The sequence below is a fragment of the Ammodytes marinus genome (assembly GCF_949987685.1).
Source record: "Ammodytes marinus genome assembly, chromosome: 20".
Classification (NCBI taxonomy): Eukaryota; Metazoa; Chordata; class Actinopteri; order Uranoscopiformes; family Ammodytidae; genus Ammodytes; species Ammodytes marinus.
The window spans coordinates 23,920,605-23,935,925 of NC_137224.1; the positions used below are offsets into that span (position 1 = coordinate 23,920,605).

General features: G+C 40.7%; 1 protein-coding gene across 1 annotated transcript in view; it reads left to right on the forward strand.

The window, feature by feature from the left end:
- The window catches only part of exoc6 (exocyst complex component 6), a 72,137-nt gene extending 60,010 nt beyond the window's left edge, over positions 1-12,127 (forward strand). Inside the window, exons 20-23 of the mRNA XM_080049069.1 lie at positions 938-1,079; positions 3,472-3,545; positions 9,581-9,693; positions 11,854-12,127. Of these exons, the coding sequence (XP_079905195.1) occupies positions 938-1,079; positions 3,472-3,545; positions 9,581-9,693; positions 11,854-11,980 (456 nt within the window). The 3' untranslated portion in view covers positions 11,981-12,127. The remainder of the gene's footprint in view (positions 1-937; positions 1,080-3,471; positions 3,546-9,580; positions 9,694-11,853) is intronic.
- The last annotated feature ends 3,194 nt before the right edge of the window (positions 12,128-15,321 follow it).

Sequence of the window (15,321 nt, forward strand, 5' to 3'; positions counted from 1 at the left end):
GTAAAAGGTAGCCTGTGAATGCAGTGAATGTTACCTTGCCTGCATTCAGTACTGTGTTGCTCCAGCTGAGGCTGATAGGCCTCTTTTTATATTTGCAGCCGAAATCCCCATTTGGGTTTGGTCGTGGTTTTAAAACAGACCCGTCTTGTTGTTCACTATGCTCCTGTACATCGGTCTACGATAATCCCATGCAAGTCAAGTAACACATTTTAAAGGCCTGGACACATTAGACAGTTGTCCAGGTCAATTAATCCGGGAAGCCTTAGGACATTTCTAGGGCTGAAAGCTTGTTAATAACGACTACACAGAACTAGTTGGTGAACTACTGTAGCTGGTTAGCCGAGTGCTAGCTTCCTCTTTTTGAGGCTCTCTTGCTGTCCTTTCTCAATGCAGAAATACATTAAATTCTAATTTAATAAGATTTTGAAGGAATATAATTGAATAATCGAGTAACTTTGAAGAAGTTTTTCACTCAACCTATAGATCCCCGACTCCTTTGGTTGATTGAGTTGATTGTGTGAAGTATTTGTTTATTTGCCTGATACAGATTTCCCCCATTTTATTGTTTAAATCCAGAATTCAACATGGACATAATGGTCAATTATTTATCCTTTAGCCTTCTTGCTTATCATCCCCCATATCTATTTTACTCCCTTATCTTCTTCCCACACCTCATTTTCTTTCACCCTATAACCTTTTACTCTTTCTCTGACAATCTTTTCACAATGCCTTTCATACCCTCTTTGCTCGCCTCACCAGTCCATCCTAAACATTTAATTTTACCCCAATCCTTTCTGTGCATGATCTCTACTATTTGTATTCATGGTCACCCCATCAGATGACATAATATCACGTCTGTCATTGCCTTTTTCTTAACCATTGCCTTCTTCATCCCCATCTTGATCTTTCCTACACTTCACTATCTCTCTCTCTGCAGGGTAAGGTGGCCCAGACAGCTTGTATGTCAGCCTGCAAGCATTTGTCCACATCATTGATGCAGATGCTGCTGGACACAGAACTCAAACAGATCAGTATGGGAGCCATTCAGCAATTCAACCTAGATGTCATTCAGTGTGAATGTAAGTAAAACACTTAATGTCATTTTAGTTTCTATTAATATTATAAACTTATGTTATCTACAGGTCAGGATAGTCTTCATATCAATAAAAAAGGAAGCCTGTGTTCAGTTTGATCACAGACTGAAAGGAAACATATAAGAAACCATCTTCTACATTGGGGACAGTCTGAAAAAAAATGCATTTTCAATATATAAAAATAAATACATTTTATTTTTCAGACTGAAAAAATTAACAAATTGTTATCATTTGTCTTGTTTTGTGTGAGTTGTATCTCTGTTGACAAGTAGGTGATACAAAATGTGTTTTATATACAGTATGTTTCATTTATTCAATAACATCAATAAGATAAAAGGTAGTCTTAAGAACAGAGTTAAAAGAGCACACTGAGTTTGTCTGCCTGAGATCCCCTGGTAGGACAGAATAAGCTCAGTCATATTTCAGGAAGTCAAGATTTTAGAACCATTAGGGCCTTCCAATAGGCGCGCTGATAGCGAGTCCTGCCATTGAGAATGCATAGCAGACAGGCACTCCGCCTTGAAAAAGCGCGTTTGGTGGACATGGCCCCTTATTAGGTCGCTGTTGGAGGAGCTCATGCAGTGATCAGGCTCTGAAGATGCTGTCAAATCTTTTAAAGACACTCTGAAAGAAGAAGCAGGAACCCTGGCTCTGGAGTGTGGACATGGCTGCTTTGTCCATGAAGAAAATAACTCATCAGGATCTGACCAGTTTTCAGATATCTTCCTGCTAAATATTGAAGGGATAATATTCCGGTCCATCATTGCCAAGAGACTAACATCTAACCAATACAATGAGTGCATTGACCCAAGCGTCCAAAAATGAGTAGTCCTGGGGTGGATGTTTGAGTTATACATCTAAAATAATCCTCTCGGTTGTATGGATAGATTTGCTGTCAGACATCCACCTGCTAACAGTTACAAGTTCTTCTGAAAGTTCTTTCAATAAAATGTTTATCTTTGTGAGAAACTACCAGCGCAGAGTCATCTGCTTATAAAAAAAGATTACAAGAACAAACAGACTTTAGGTCATTTATACACTCAACAAAAATATAAACGCAACACTTTTGTTTTTGCTCCCATTTTTCATGAGATGGACTTAAAGATCTAAAATTCATTCCAGATACACAATTGTACCATTTCTCTCAAACATTGTTCACAAATCTGTCTAAATGTGTGATAGTGAGCACTTCTGCTTTGCTGAGATAATCCATCCCACCTCACAGGTGTGCCACATCAAGATGCTGATCTGACATCATGATTAGTGCACAGGTGTGCCTTAGACTGTCCCCCGATCCAGACTAAAATAAAAAGGTGACCGGGCCTTTGCAGTAGCTGCCCCACGCTTGTGGAACCAACTGCCACCTGACATACGTGATGCCCCCTCCATTACTGCCTTTAAATCAAGGCTCAAAACCCATCTGTACACCCTGGCTTTCCCTCCCCATTAGCTATCTGACTTCTACACTACTATATATGTTTGTGTGTGGAAGTCCGGGTTATATGTATTTTGTATTTTTATCTTTATTTTTTCTATTGTTGTTGTTGTTATTTTACCTTCATGTTGGCCTACTGAATGCACTATGTACAGCACTTTGGTCAGTGAAAACTGTTATAAATGTGCTTTTATAAATAAATTTTACTTACTTACTTACTGCCTTGAAAATGCCTGACTGATCTCTTTATTAAAAACACTTGGGTTTTTTGATAAAAGAATTTCTTTAACAAGAGGCTACTTTAAAAAAACATGGCTAAACTAAATATCTTGCTGAAGGCAATTGGCAACAGCCATCTGCTTGGGAGGTGTAAGGTGTGGTGCTTCTCTGTTCTGGAAATGACTTCTGATGTACCAAACTGGGCAATTTGACCTTCCTCTTGCATGCTGTGACTGACCTCAACTCCAAATAAAGATCAAAGTTGTCCATTCCCAAAGGGGTGTAGATAAGGGTCCTAGGGCGAGAAAAACTTCCAAAAAACTTTACCCCCATTGTGCATCTAGTTTCTGACTGGGAGATTCATGTGGACCTAAAGAATAAATGTCTCTTTTTTTAAAAGAGGTGGCAGTAACCATACTCTGACTAGACATTGTTCTTCTATCCAGGAGTGCAGAAAATATTATAGTAGCCAAAATCACAGTTCCTTTTGAGAACAGGCTAGCTATTGCTCACCAGCTTAAAAAAAGCTAAGTACCAGGATTTGATCAATTTGGTTCTTGCCAACGGATGGCATCCAACTGTATTCCTAATTGAAGTCGCCTGGCAGGATTTCCCAGCAACATCAGTGCACAGCTTCTTACAGATGTTTTGCTTGTTATAGGATAAGGGGCCCGTGACCCTGGAAGGGATTTGTTGTCTGATGGCGTTTTTGTTTCTTCTCAGTGTTTGCCAGTTCAGAGCCAGTCCCAGGCTTCCAAGGAGACACACTCCAGCTGGCCTTCATCGACCTACGACAGGTAAACTATCTCACTGAGCAGCACAGAAGAAATACATTGAATTATGTACACTGACCCAGCCAGCGCACGCTTACGACAGCTTCATTTACTGCACCAATTTTTGTCTTACGATAGTTTTTCATTTATATCCCATATCTTTAAAGCAGCTACGAGTAACATTTAAATATCTTTTAAACAGCCTCATGTTTCCTCTCATAATCATAAATTACCTTTAACAGCAAACGAGACCATCAGTGCAAAGAAATACGTTTTTATATAGTTTTTATTACTGCTTTTCACACCCAGTCCGATTTTCGGTTCGCTCGTGCAGGCTCTATGGTCACATATCCGTATTGGTCGCAGATTTCAGTGTGGCGCTGCAACGTGAATTGAGAAGCCTATCCCTCCAGGTGAGGGAAGGGGAGCGGGAGCCTTGTTTGATACAGTTATTTGTCGTCATAATGACTGATAACGGGGCTGAACCATCAAAGAAAGAAAAGAGAATGCAATGAAGAAAAGCTAAAAGGGAGAGTGATTAATACTCACCTCGGGGGACGAGGGCGTTGCCAAGCAACGTGTATACAATTTCACGAGAGCGAAACTAGACTGCAGTGTTTACTCCTAAATGAATGAGCGGTTGGTACTAACGCAAAGTTTGCTTTGCTTCACCATCATCAGATAACCATTATCTGAAATAGTAATTATTTACAACAACATAAACACATTACCTCATCGTGATCCATACTAACTGCCGTCTATCGTTCATTCGCTTTCTGTGAGGAGTCGGACACGGTCGGACACGTAATCTTTCAGCTCCGTGAGAGAGAGTAGTTAGGTGACACTGCTCAACTCATTGCAATCAGGTGTGTGTGGCAGTGACTGGCATTAGTTGATGCAGTGTCAAAACCACTCTCACGGAGCCGAAAAGAGTCCTCACACTTTCAACACACGGACATGCACTATATTGCTCCCTTCTCAGTTCACACTCACGCGCCTGGCACGCGCTTTGCGACAGCGGGCGTCGTAAAAATACTACCGCTTTTGTCCAAAGGGGACGCCAACGTGCCATGTTACTCGTAGTGGCTTTAAAGTCTTAGGTCCTGCTTGTCAATTGCTCATAATAACCAGTAGGTCTACTTCTGGACATTACTGAACCTCTTCCCATTTACAGCACCCCCTCCCCCTTAAGAAAATAGGCCCAACGTCCCTGTCTAGTCCCATGTCCCCAAAAATCAAATAAAGGAAAAAATAAAAAATATTTACGAGTCGTCCAGAGGGGTCGGGTGTTTTTCACCTTTTTCACCTCTTAAGAGTTTGCAGGTCTGGTTTAAGCATTAGGCAAAAACTCTAAATAAATTGTGCAAATAATTTTCTGCATTGTGGCATTTTGTGTTTAAATATTAATTTATACAAAAATGTCAAAATCTGTAAATAAAGACACAAAAGGCAAAGTTACAACACCAATAATCCCATCTATCTAAATAGTTATAAGTGCATATTCTCCTCTCAAAGTGCAGATCCATGCATTCAAATATAAAGGGTACAAAAAAATTAGGCCGGGGGCCCCGGGCCCCCCTGGGGGGTTCGGGGACCACGCCACCGCTGCTGAAAAAAATCCTGGGGGAAACACTGGACATAATTGTCAATCCTGGGTCTCTTTGAGTAGAGCTTAGTTTCCTGTGATGCAGCTCATTAGGCAAGATGTGTCCATGCTGCCTGGTTGACACGTTAATCCTAGCCTTAGGTAAAGGGTTTTTGGGGGGAATCCAAAGGCTGAGGTTACACACAGGTCATTATTTCACAATCCCTTTATCTTATGGTGGCTGATTGCATAGCAATTGTGGCTTTTTAGATCCTTATTAGAAGTAAAACACAACAAGACCAACAGAAATCCATTGGACTAGTTTTTATTCAGATTGAGTATACAAATTACACAGTTCACACTCATAAGAGGCAAGCAACAGTCTGTATGTGAACACACCTTAAGAATGTCATATAACCCTGTGTATGCAACTGTAACTATTTCGCCTTAGTGGTGTGTGAAGATTCACAGGAATTATACACGGTTCTGAGTAGACAATCTGCTGCTTTCTTACACATGTATGGATCACAGGAGATGCTTATGACACACACCATTGTCTTTTATATGAAAAGGTTGGGTGGTCCTCCCTTAAAGAGAGACGTGACGCACATTGGCATATTTTAATTTACAAAGCCTTGACCGGGAAGCTTCCTCGTTATTTAACTGAATTGCTGCAAATCTCAGATGGGCTTTATCAGACCCGCTCCACTGACATGCTTATGCTTTATGTCCCACAAGCCCGGTCTGAGCTAGGAAAGACAGCTTTTAGCTTCAGTGCCCCTGACTCCTGGAACAACTTACAGCAACAAATTAAACTAAATAACTTCATATCCTTTAACCAATTTAAACAAACTATTTTAAATCTGCCAAACTCTACCTGTAACTGTTTTAATTAGGCTATATTGTACTCTCACCCATTTAATTTTAATTGCTACCACTTAATTTCACCACTGTGTAAATGTTTCAATTGTTTTTCTCTTCACCTGTTGTTGTGTATTTGATGTATTTGCGTTGAATATTGTTAATGTATTGTTGTTTTTCCTTTGAATTTGTTTGAACTCGACGTCATTGAAAATGAGGGTCACCCCTCAATTGGTCTCTCGAGGATAAATAAAAGTTAAATGAAAAATGAAATGTATGCAATTAGAGCTTTATTGTTCCCAACCATCAACATAGGGCCATTATCCTTGATAGTTTTTTTAAAGGAGTAAACCTTTAATTGACCTCTTTAGCACCAGCCTCTGCTGCCAAGCCAATAGTGACAAAGAATATAATCAACTGTCATCTTTCACAGCTGGATAGCTCAGGAGATAACACCACTGACTTTGGTACAGACAACCATTGTTGGATACCCGGTCAGGGCGGGGCCGGGCAAGTCCAGTGAGTGTCCCTGGGCTAGACCCTCAATGCTAACTGCCTTCCTCTGCTAATATAAATGACATGTAATGATAATGATAATTGGTAACAAATTGTATCATATTGAAAACTAATATATATTAATATGTATTATTATTTTTAAATTATTATTATATCATTAATAAGGAAGCCAATAGTCATTATAGATATATAAATCAGGGAGAAGGGGTGAGATTAAATAAGTTTTCTTCTTCTCACCCCTTTTCGAACAGGTAAAGCAAGTGTAAGACAGTTTATTTTCATTTGTGGTTTTCATTGTGTGTAAATATTACTTTATTGTAACTGTCCACTTGTTTCATTTATTTTATTGTTTATTATTGCTTTTTTATTTTTTATTATTTACTTGTTCGAAATAAAAACATTTTCAATTCAATAATAATGACCAAAAAATACAAGTCAATGAGACAAAGGCATCTAATAAGAGGTGTTCAAATTGAGCTGTCAATAAGTCTCTTAATGTAATAAGTTATTCCATTATGCGCAAATCCCTTATTACGTTATGCGTCCGTGATTTTATTACATTATGAGCCGATATTACATTATGAACTTTTATTACATTGAAATTATTACATTATGAGCCTGTCATTTATTGAATACACTTCGAAAAGGATTAGGAAATGATCACATTCTGTTTTATTCACATTTTACATAACGTCCCAACTTTTTCAGTTGTAACTTGCTCGTCAAACTGAAAGTTTGATAAACAAACCTTCTCCACATATCTTTTATTATTGATAAATATCAACATTGGTATATGTTTCATACACCCAGAGTTTATCAGGTTCTAGTGAGAACACATTAAATGTCACTTGTAATCCCTCACAGTGCATACAACTATTTTATGATAACTGATGGAACCAATTGCCAAAGAGAGAATAAAAGTTGGAATAAACTGGACTGTTCCAAATCAGTGTTGGTTGGTGTGAGCTGTGTAGAGATCAGTGATGGCCCGTTCACACCGCCGAAAAATTGGTGATCGGAGCTAGAGCCAGTGTTTTGGTTTCACACCGCCACAGAGCCGGCTCCGGGCTGTAAAAACCAGTTCAATCCCAACCCGAGGATTGAGCTGGGTTTGCAGTGAGAACTGCCTGCGCCAGCGGCCAGGGGAGGGATTATCCTGACCAACCAGACCAACTCAAACGTCATGCCCGCCATATTTAAAAACACCGCTACTACGAGACGTAAACATAACATAATTACCGAACGTAGCGATCAAATTGACCGGCGAAAATACGCTGTATGGGTTAACAGAGCAAAGCGAGAGCCAACACGTGTAAAAATAAGACGTTTCCGCCGCTGTTGTTGTGCTTGAAGCTAGCGCTAGCTTTAGCGTTAGCCACGAGAGCAGTGACGTCGGGCGACGTACACAGACGTTTACAGTGACGTCATGACGTTGCTCTCTTGCCGGCTCCATGGCTGGCTCTGGTCGGTGTGAAACCAACCGGTTCGTAACTGGTATAAGGCTGTAACCAGTTTTGAACTGGCCCCAGCACCAGCCCGGAACTGACTCATGGTTCTTTTTGGTGTGAAAGGGGTTTGAGTGACATGGCTCCTCATGGCTCTTAATTTTACTCCAGGTGAGCATAATAGCATTGTTGCTAAGCCTCTCTCTGAGTGTCAGTCAGCTGAATAATGCTATTATCACTAAGCTGCTCTTTCAACATGAGCCCAACAGCCAGCTTTCTCACCCTATGACATTAGCATACACTGTGTGTGGAGGGGTGGGGGGGTTCGTAATCTCCATCAGGTTAAGCAGGGGTCATGGGGAGGTCATCTCTAATGTTCATCCTCTTCACATCATGTAGCAGCAGAAGCCCCTCCCTTCACTCTGCAACTCTCACTCTTCTGTCTGCTCTCATTGTCTCACAAAGTGTTTACCATTATCTCATTATCTGACCTGCATTTGACATGGCTATCACACTGCTCGGTTTTTGAACGGAAGACATATTTGCACACACACACACACATTTATGTAATAAGTACAGACACACAGAGTGACTACTGCATTGTTTTAAGGATTACTGTAACATTGCAGGATATAGCACGGCTGATTTATGTCCTCTCGGCAGTCACTTCTCTTCTTCTGAATCTTTGATACCTGGTAATGATTGCAAGTTGTAATGGTAAATGGACTACACTTATTAATAGTTTTCTTTCCAAAGCGCTTTGCATTGTTTGCCTCTCATTCAACGGTTCACACACACACACTTATACGCGATAGCAGCAGCGATCACGCAGGGTGCTGGCTAACCATTGATTGGGTGTTCAGTGTCTCTTTGCCATGGGGCAGGAGTTGGGAATAGAACTGCCAACCCTTCAAACAGTGGACGACCGCTCTCAACTGCTTATCCACAGCAGATGGTGAACAATATTCCGAGCCGTCAGTTCTACTTTTAAGAAAGTAACAATAGCATTCATATTTGAAGGACCTCTGGGCCAATGAGAGCTGAGCACAAGTTAAAATGTCTATAACTGTAGCTATTGTAACGTTAGCGCAGTACGCAAAGTGATGCTGAGAGCTGCCAACAGGATCCCTACAAATCATATACTAAAGTTAAACTCAGCGTATTGTGCATTTTATTCTCAATATTTCATATATTTAAATATCATTTTGTTGAGCTGTTTGTACAGTTTTGACACTATTGCTTGTTACCAGCCTAGACTTTTGACCACTTCCTAAATATACTTGCAGGATGAATGTGTGAAAGTAATCATGTGTGTCTCTTGATACTACATCAAACTTTCACCCGCCAACCTCACGCTTCCTCTGAGCTTTGTGTCTGACGTGAGCTTCAAGAGTGCGCTCCATCTTAGGGTGCTCTGGTGGTGTAGTGGATAGAGCGCGTACCATATTGGCTCCGGCCTTCGTTGCAGTGGTCGTGGGTTCAAATCCGACCCGTGGACCTTTACTGCAGGTCATCCCCCCTCTCTCTCTCTGTCTGTCTCCCCATTTCAACTCTGTACTATCTAATAAAGCTTGAAAATGCCAAAACATTATCTTTAAAAAAAAAAGAGTGCGCTCCATCTGACTGTTGTATATACTGTTTGTGTTTTGAAGCTTCTGGACCTGTTCATGGTGTGGGACTGGTCCACCTACCTGGCAGACTACGGCCAACCAACCTGCAAATACCTGAGAGTCAACCCAGCCACTGCCCTGGCTCTACTAGAAAAGTGAGTGCATCTGATATGTTTACCATATTGCAACAGCACTTTTTAAAGGCCAGGTACCAGGTCTTTATCGATACACCAACATTTCTAACCCAGCCAGGCATAAAAAACTTTTTTTTAATATCTATATCTATAGAGTTTCCAGCATTTTAAATGCACATAAAAACACTTCAGCAGCTTCACCATAACATTTGACCATATAAGGATCTCTGTAGATGGTTAATCCCCATTCATTTCTGACACTAATGCGACAACATTTGGTGACAGGTTCCAAGTTTGCCATTGGGTTTTGTCTGAATGATTATGAATGAGAAACAACAGAAAACATGCAAACACCAACCGTTACTTCCTATAGTATTAAGAAAAATGTTAATATTAGGGCTGTCAAGTGATTAAAAAAATGTATCTAATTAATTACAGGCTCTGTGATTAATTCATCTAAATTAATACTTATTAATTTACTTACTTATATGACACTTTTATGCCTGTTTACAGTTTGTTTCTCTCTCTCTCTCTCTCTCTCTCTCTCTCTCTCTCTCTCTCTCTCTCGTAACATGTCTCCTCCCCTCAGTCAGATTTCTACATGAAATAAAATTAGGAACTTCGACACATTTTTTACTTAAAACCACAAAAAAACAAGCAGGCTAAATGAAGACTGTCTATCTCCCACAACAGACAGCGCTGCACTGCCACAGGTGCGCATAGCGTATGCCGATTTATTCACCATCGTCCTATTCATAGCCAAAAATATTGACAGACACACACACACACACACTAGAGGAAAAAAGGCAGGCTGCATATGCTAGAAAGAGTGACAGGGGGGGGGGGGTCCGTTTATGGGGGAGACGAGGCAGCTAGCAAACAAAAGTGAGACGAAAGATTGAGAGATACTGAGAGTTTTGAACCTTCATTGTTAAGTAGGCACCCACTAAATCAATAATGCACAGACACTGCAGAGAATAACACAAGATATCTTCCTACCTTCATGCTTATTTGCCCGAAGGTTCCCATAAAACGTCCATAGAGCCCTCTCTATGCTTCTTTCTTTACTCTTTAATCCCGTGCGGGCCGGGTCCACAAACTACAGGTGCAGCTGCGCTATCGTCTCACCCCTTTTGCACCGGGTCAAAGGGCAATATAGAAGTGCGATTAATCTGCGTTAATTTTTCTGTGATTAATTAATCAAAATTAACGCGTTAATTTGACAGCCCTAGTTAATATGCTAACACAACATGTATTCAGAAGATTTATAAGCAATTTTTATTTGAATATTTTCTGTCAGGTTAATAGCACTGAAGCACATTCATTCTTACATAGAACTTCTAACAACCTTAGATGTGAGTGTGGCTGCTGTCTTCCTCCTCTTCTTGTGTGTTGGTTTGATTGTTGCTCTCCTTGTCTTCTGCTGCTACCTGCTGCTGTTCAGAGTCTACAGGGGGTAGGTGCAGCTTTTCATTAGTCTCAGGGCGCACTCACACTTGCCCCGTCCTGCACTCACACTGCTCCTAAAGATCCGGGCCTAGGCACCATTGCTTCTTCGTCACCATTCTTAATACACACAGGTTTGGGATTTGGAGCGTATTTGAATCCAATAGTTCTTAGAATATTTCCATCCGGCCAAACAGTCCACATCAGACCAACGCAAACCCTTCAGCAAATTGCTTTTAAAATGTCAGTTTGCCAGTCTCATAAATTGACATTAGGACCGCAGTCTTTCTGCATTCTCATGCTGGTACATGAGCATCCGTACCGTGCCTGAGCTCACTTCATCCAACCGGGCCAGGGCCAAGGAAGTGTACCGTGCTTTAGTACGGTACGGAGCACTCACACTGGTCAAACTAACTTGACTTCAACCGTGCTTGGGCACTGTACAATATCCTAGTGTGCGTGCGCCCTTAATGCATGCTCTGGTATGTGCAGAACAAGTAGTACCACTCATCTAAACATGGTTCCACTTGCTCTATAGCATAGAGTTTGTCTCATCTTAAGCTTGGCACAAATACTAACTGGTGTTTGATTTATATTCTAATGTCAATGATGGAAAAGCAGTAAGTGAACAATCCTAGCTACAGTAAATGCTAACATGAATAACAGTCAGGTCTAGTTTGTGCCAAGTGAGAGAGAATGAATGAGTCTCACTGGTGTGTCTGTCTGTGTGTCCAGGATGAAGGACAGCAGTAAGAAGAACAACATCTTCTCTCAGTTCAGGAAGAACGAGCGAGACAAGCAGAAGCTGATAGAGACGGTGGTCAAACAGCTGAGGAGCCTGGTCAACGGCATGTCCTCCTAAACACCAAGCATGAAGGCTCTCACAGGCACACACTCAACTGCCAACACACACACACACTCCACATGAGAATGACATACAGAAGGACAACACAGGGAATGTACACACACAGGGACAGATGGACAGCCTACACACACCTTAAAGGCACAGCAATACACACACTATACAAGGCACGCACGCACACACACAAAGACATGATAGCATAACCTTTTCCTACTGTTATTCCTCACTGAATACTCAGTGTAAATAACACAAACACACACTTGTACTAAACAGTTGTGTGGGGAATAAACAGTACAATGTTTGTAAAGTATTTTTGATGGCTATGATGACGAGACACACTATGTTTTGTACAGTTGTGAGAGTGATTGTAGCTACAGAGGGAAAGTGGCTCAGCAGAGGAAGTGACACTGACTGAAGTGCTGGGACAGTGAGGTCAAAGGTCAACTCTGGATGGACCACAGCTTGTTGTGGAATAGATGTTTCTTACTTTACAAATACAACATGACAACAGCTTGACTGAAAACATATTTCTGTCCTCCATAGTTGAATGCAGAAGGCTTTTATTGCATCAATGTGAAGAATAACATATTCATTGTTCATTTACCAACATCACGCTATTGGTAATCTGCTAATCAAGTTATCATTTTTTTAAACATTGTCACGTGTGAGATAGATGTCTTGTAGATTTAATGGAGCTATGATCATTTTTAAGCCAAAGAGTTGGCAGAAGCTCAACAATGAGCATTCATTTAAAACAGAAATAGTAAATGAACACACAGAAGCAAGCGGTTACTCTGAGGAAGCCAGTAATCCCAGCTCATAATAGTAACCTGTTTAATGTCAAGTCATTATGAGGGCTTACAGCACAATGAGAGAATACGCTTTGTAGTGAGGGAACTGTTTGTCTGTCTTCCATTCAAAAAGATTCAGATATGTATGAATTTGAAAAACTGTTCCAAACCTTTGTGAAACCTTTTTACACATGCACCTCTAGCATGTGAATGACATCATAGAAAAACATTACTATAACCCAATGTATTAAGTGCATGTTGTTAAAACTTAACTTTAAACCTGGGGTTGTATTGAAGAGTCACGTTGAGTCATTAAATGACTGTCATTCACACTGTTTTCAATGGATTTGTTGCCATCAAATGAGTCACAATACTTTTACGCTGAGACTTTTAAGTCCAGTACAACTTTGTTGAACACAACACATATATTTGGACCATGGACAATTTGCAAACAGCCCCAAAATACCTTTTAAGAAAACGGTGGCAGCTATGGAGTCCAGGGGCCTCATTTATAACGGTGTGCGTAGAAACCTTCCCAAAACATTGCGTTCGCACAAAACCAAGAATGTGCTGCGCAAAAAAAAAGTTGAGATTTATAAAACTGTGCTGCGCACAGTTGCACGCAATCTTCCCTTTATAATTACCCACCTGCGGTGATTTGTGCGCGGACGATCTCCGCCCGGTGTCATCCCACTACACCTCCCAGTTTCATCCCACAATCTACCATACATGGCGAATGCTAAATAGCTCCTGAATATGATGACGCACTTAATAAGCACAGCATTTTGACTGACATGAGGAAAAAAGGGAGGTAACCGGCCACAAAGAAAGCGACTGGGAAGGAAGAAAGCCCGTGCCATGCGTCGCTGTAACTGCCTCAAAAACACAAACACACACGCGCGCGCTGATCACATATCATGATTGGCACAGTCGTTATAGTCTTTGTTAAGATGTTTTGCCCAACTTTGTACTGTATGAAATATCACGTATTAGCGAAACTGTAGGACTAGCCTATATGTAGGACTATATAAAATGTGTTGTGAGAAGTGAAATAATGCATTAGCCTATAGTATATTCCAAAGCATTGTTTCCCTTCCATAGATCAACACATTTCCAACAACGTCAGATTATAGGCTAGTTTAAACTTCGAGGGTTAATTGTTATGGGAAAGAGATGCATAAAATAATTTGCTAAATTCATAACATGATTTTATCTAACGAAATATATAGTTTTAATTAATATGGTTGGCCTTAACTTTGTACAAAACTACTTTTTACACACAGCCTAAAATATAGACTATTTGCTCTCCCGCTGGCCACTCAGGGACACACCTCCCGACGTATATGATATTATTATAGAGTAGAACTATAAGATTCAATTTCAAAATATAATCAAAATATGTATAGACCTACTTGATAAGTAAATCAACCTACATCATTACTGCATGCCATAGACAACAGTAGCCTATATTTGCAACAATAGGTACGCACATAATTGATGAAATATATTGGGTGCCAAGGATATGTGTGTTTTTCCGATGACAGAGCTTTATTTCGTGGTGTTGCCATTGAGTGTCGCTGATTCCCCGAGTCAGCAAAACCTTGCGTGAGCTCTACGCATGGTCAAAAGTTTGCGTGGGAATACGCACACTTCTACGCAAAGAATTCTTTTATAAATACCACCGTTTTGCCACCGCACATTTGACCGCACATTTCTGCCGTCTACGCAAGGTTTTTGTGCGTAGAAAGCTTTATAAATGAGGCCCCTGGTTAGCTTGTGCCACTTTCTCAGACTCCTGGTTTTACCTGTATCCAGGTAACCACCAACGTCCTTTCTGTCCCATATTCAGATGGTTACTCTGACGTGAAGACATCTCACTCCTTCCATTTGGCTTTTACCATCAGTCTACTTAAACTGAATTATAGGTATGGAAATGTAGCCATTAATGCTTCTGCCAAGACCAAGTTAAACTCATTGTCCCAATACTTCAACTGTTATTAATTGTGTGTGTGTGTGTGTGTGTGTGTGTGTGTGTGTGTGTGTGTGTGTGTGTGTGTGTGTGTGTGTGTGTGTGTGTGTGTGTGTGTGTGTGTGTGTGTGTGTGTGTGTGTGTGTGTGTGTGTGTGTGTGTGTGTGTGTGTGTGTGTGTGTGTGTGTGTGTGTGTGTGTGTGTGTGCGCGTGTGCGTGCAAAGGGATGTCACATATAGATAGCAGAGTAGATGAATGGATGATGACGTCTTGCAAGACTGATGTTCGTTGAAAAGTGAAGTATAGTTGAAGTCTCTGTGTGGCTTTGCTTGCTGTGTGTCTGTTTCCTCTGCCTCACACTGTACATGAATAGCAGCCTATAGCAAGATAGCACTGAATCTACTACAGGCAGGAGATCAGTATACGCTTCAACATGACAATGGGAATGAGTCTATTTGGAATCTCTACATGTTCTCTGTACATGAGAATGTCCAAGATGAAGGTGAAAATCATGTTGCCTCTCAAATGATTTGCTCTTTTTTTGTATGCACACACAGGACGGAAAACACAACACTTTAAAT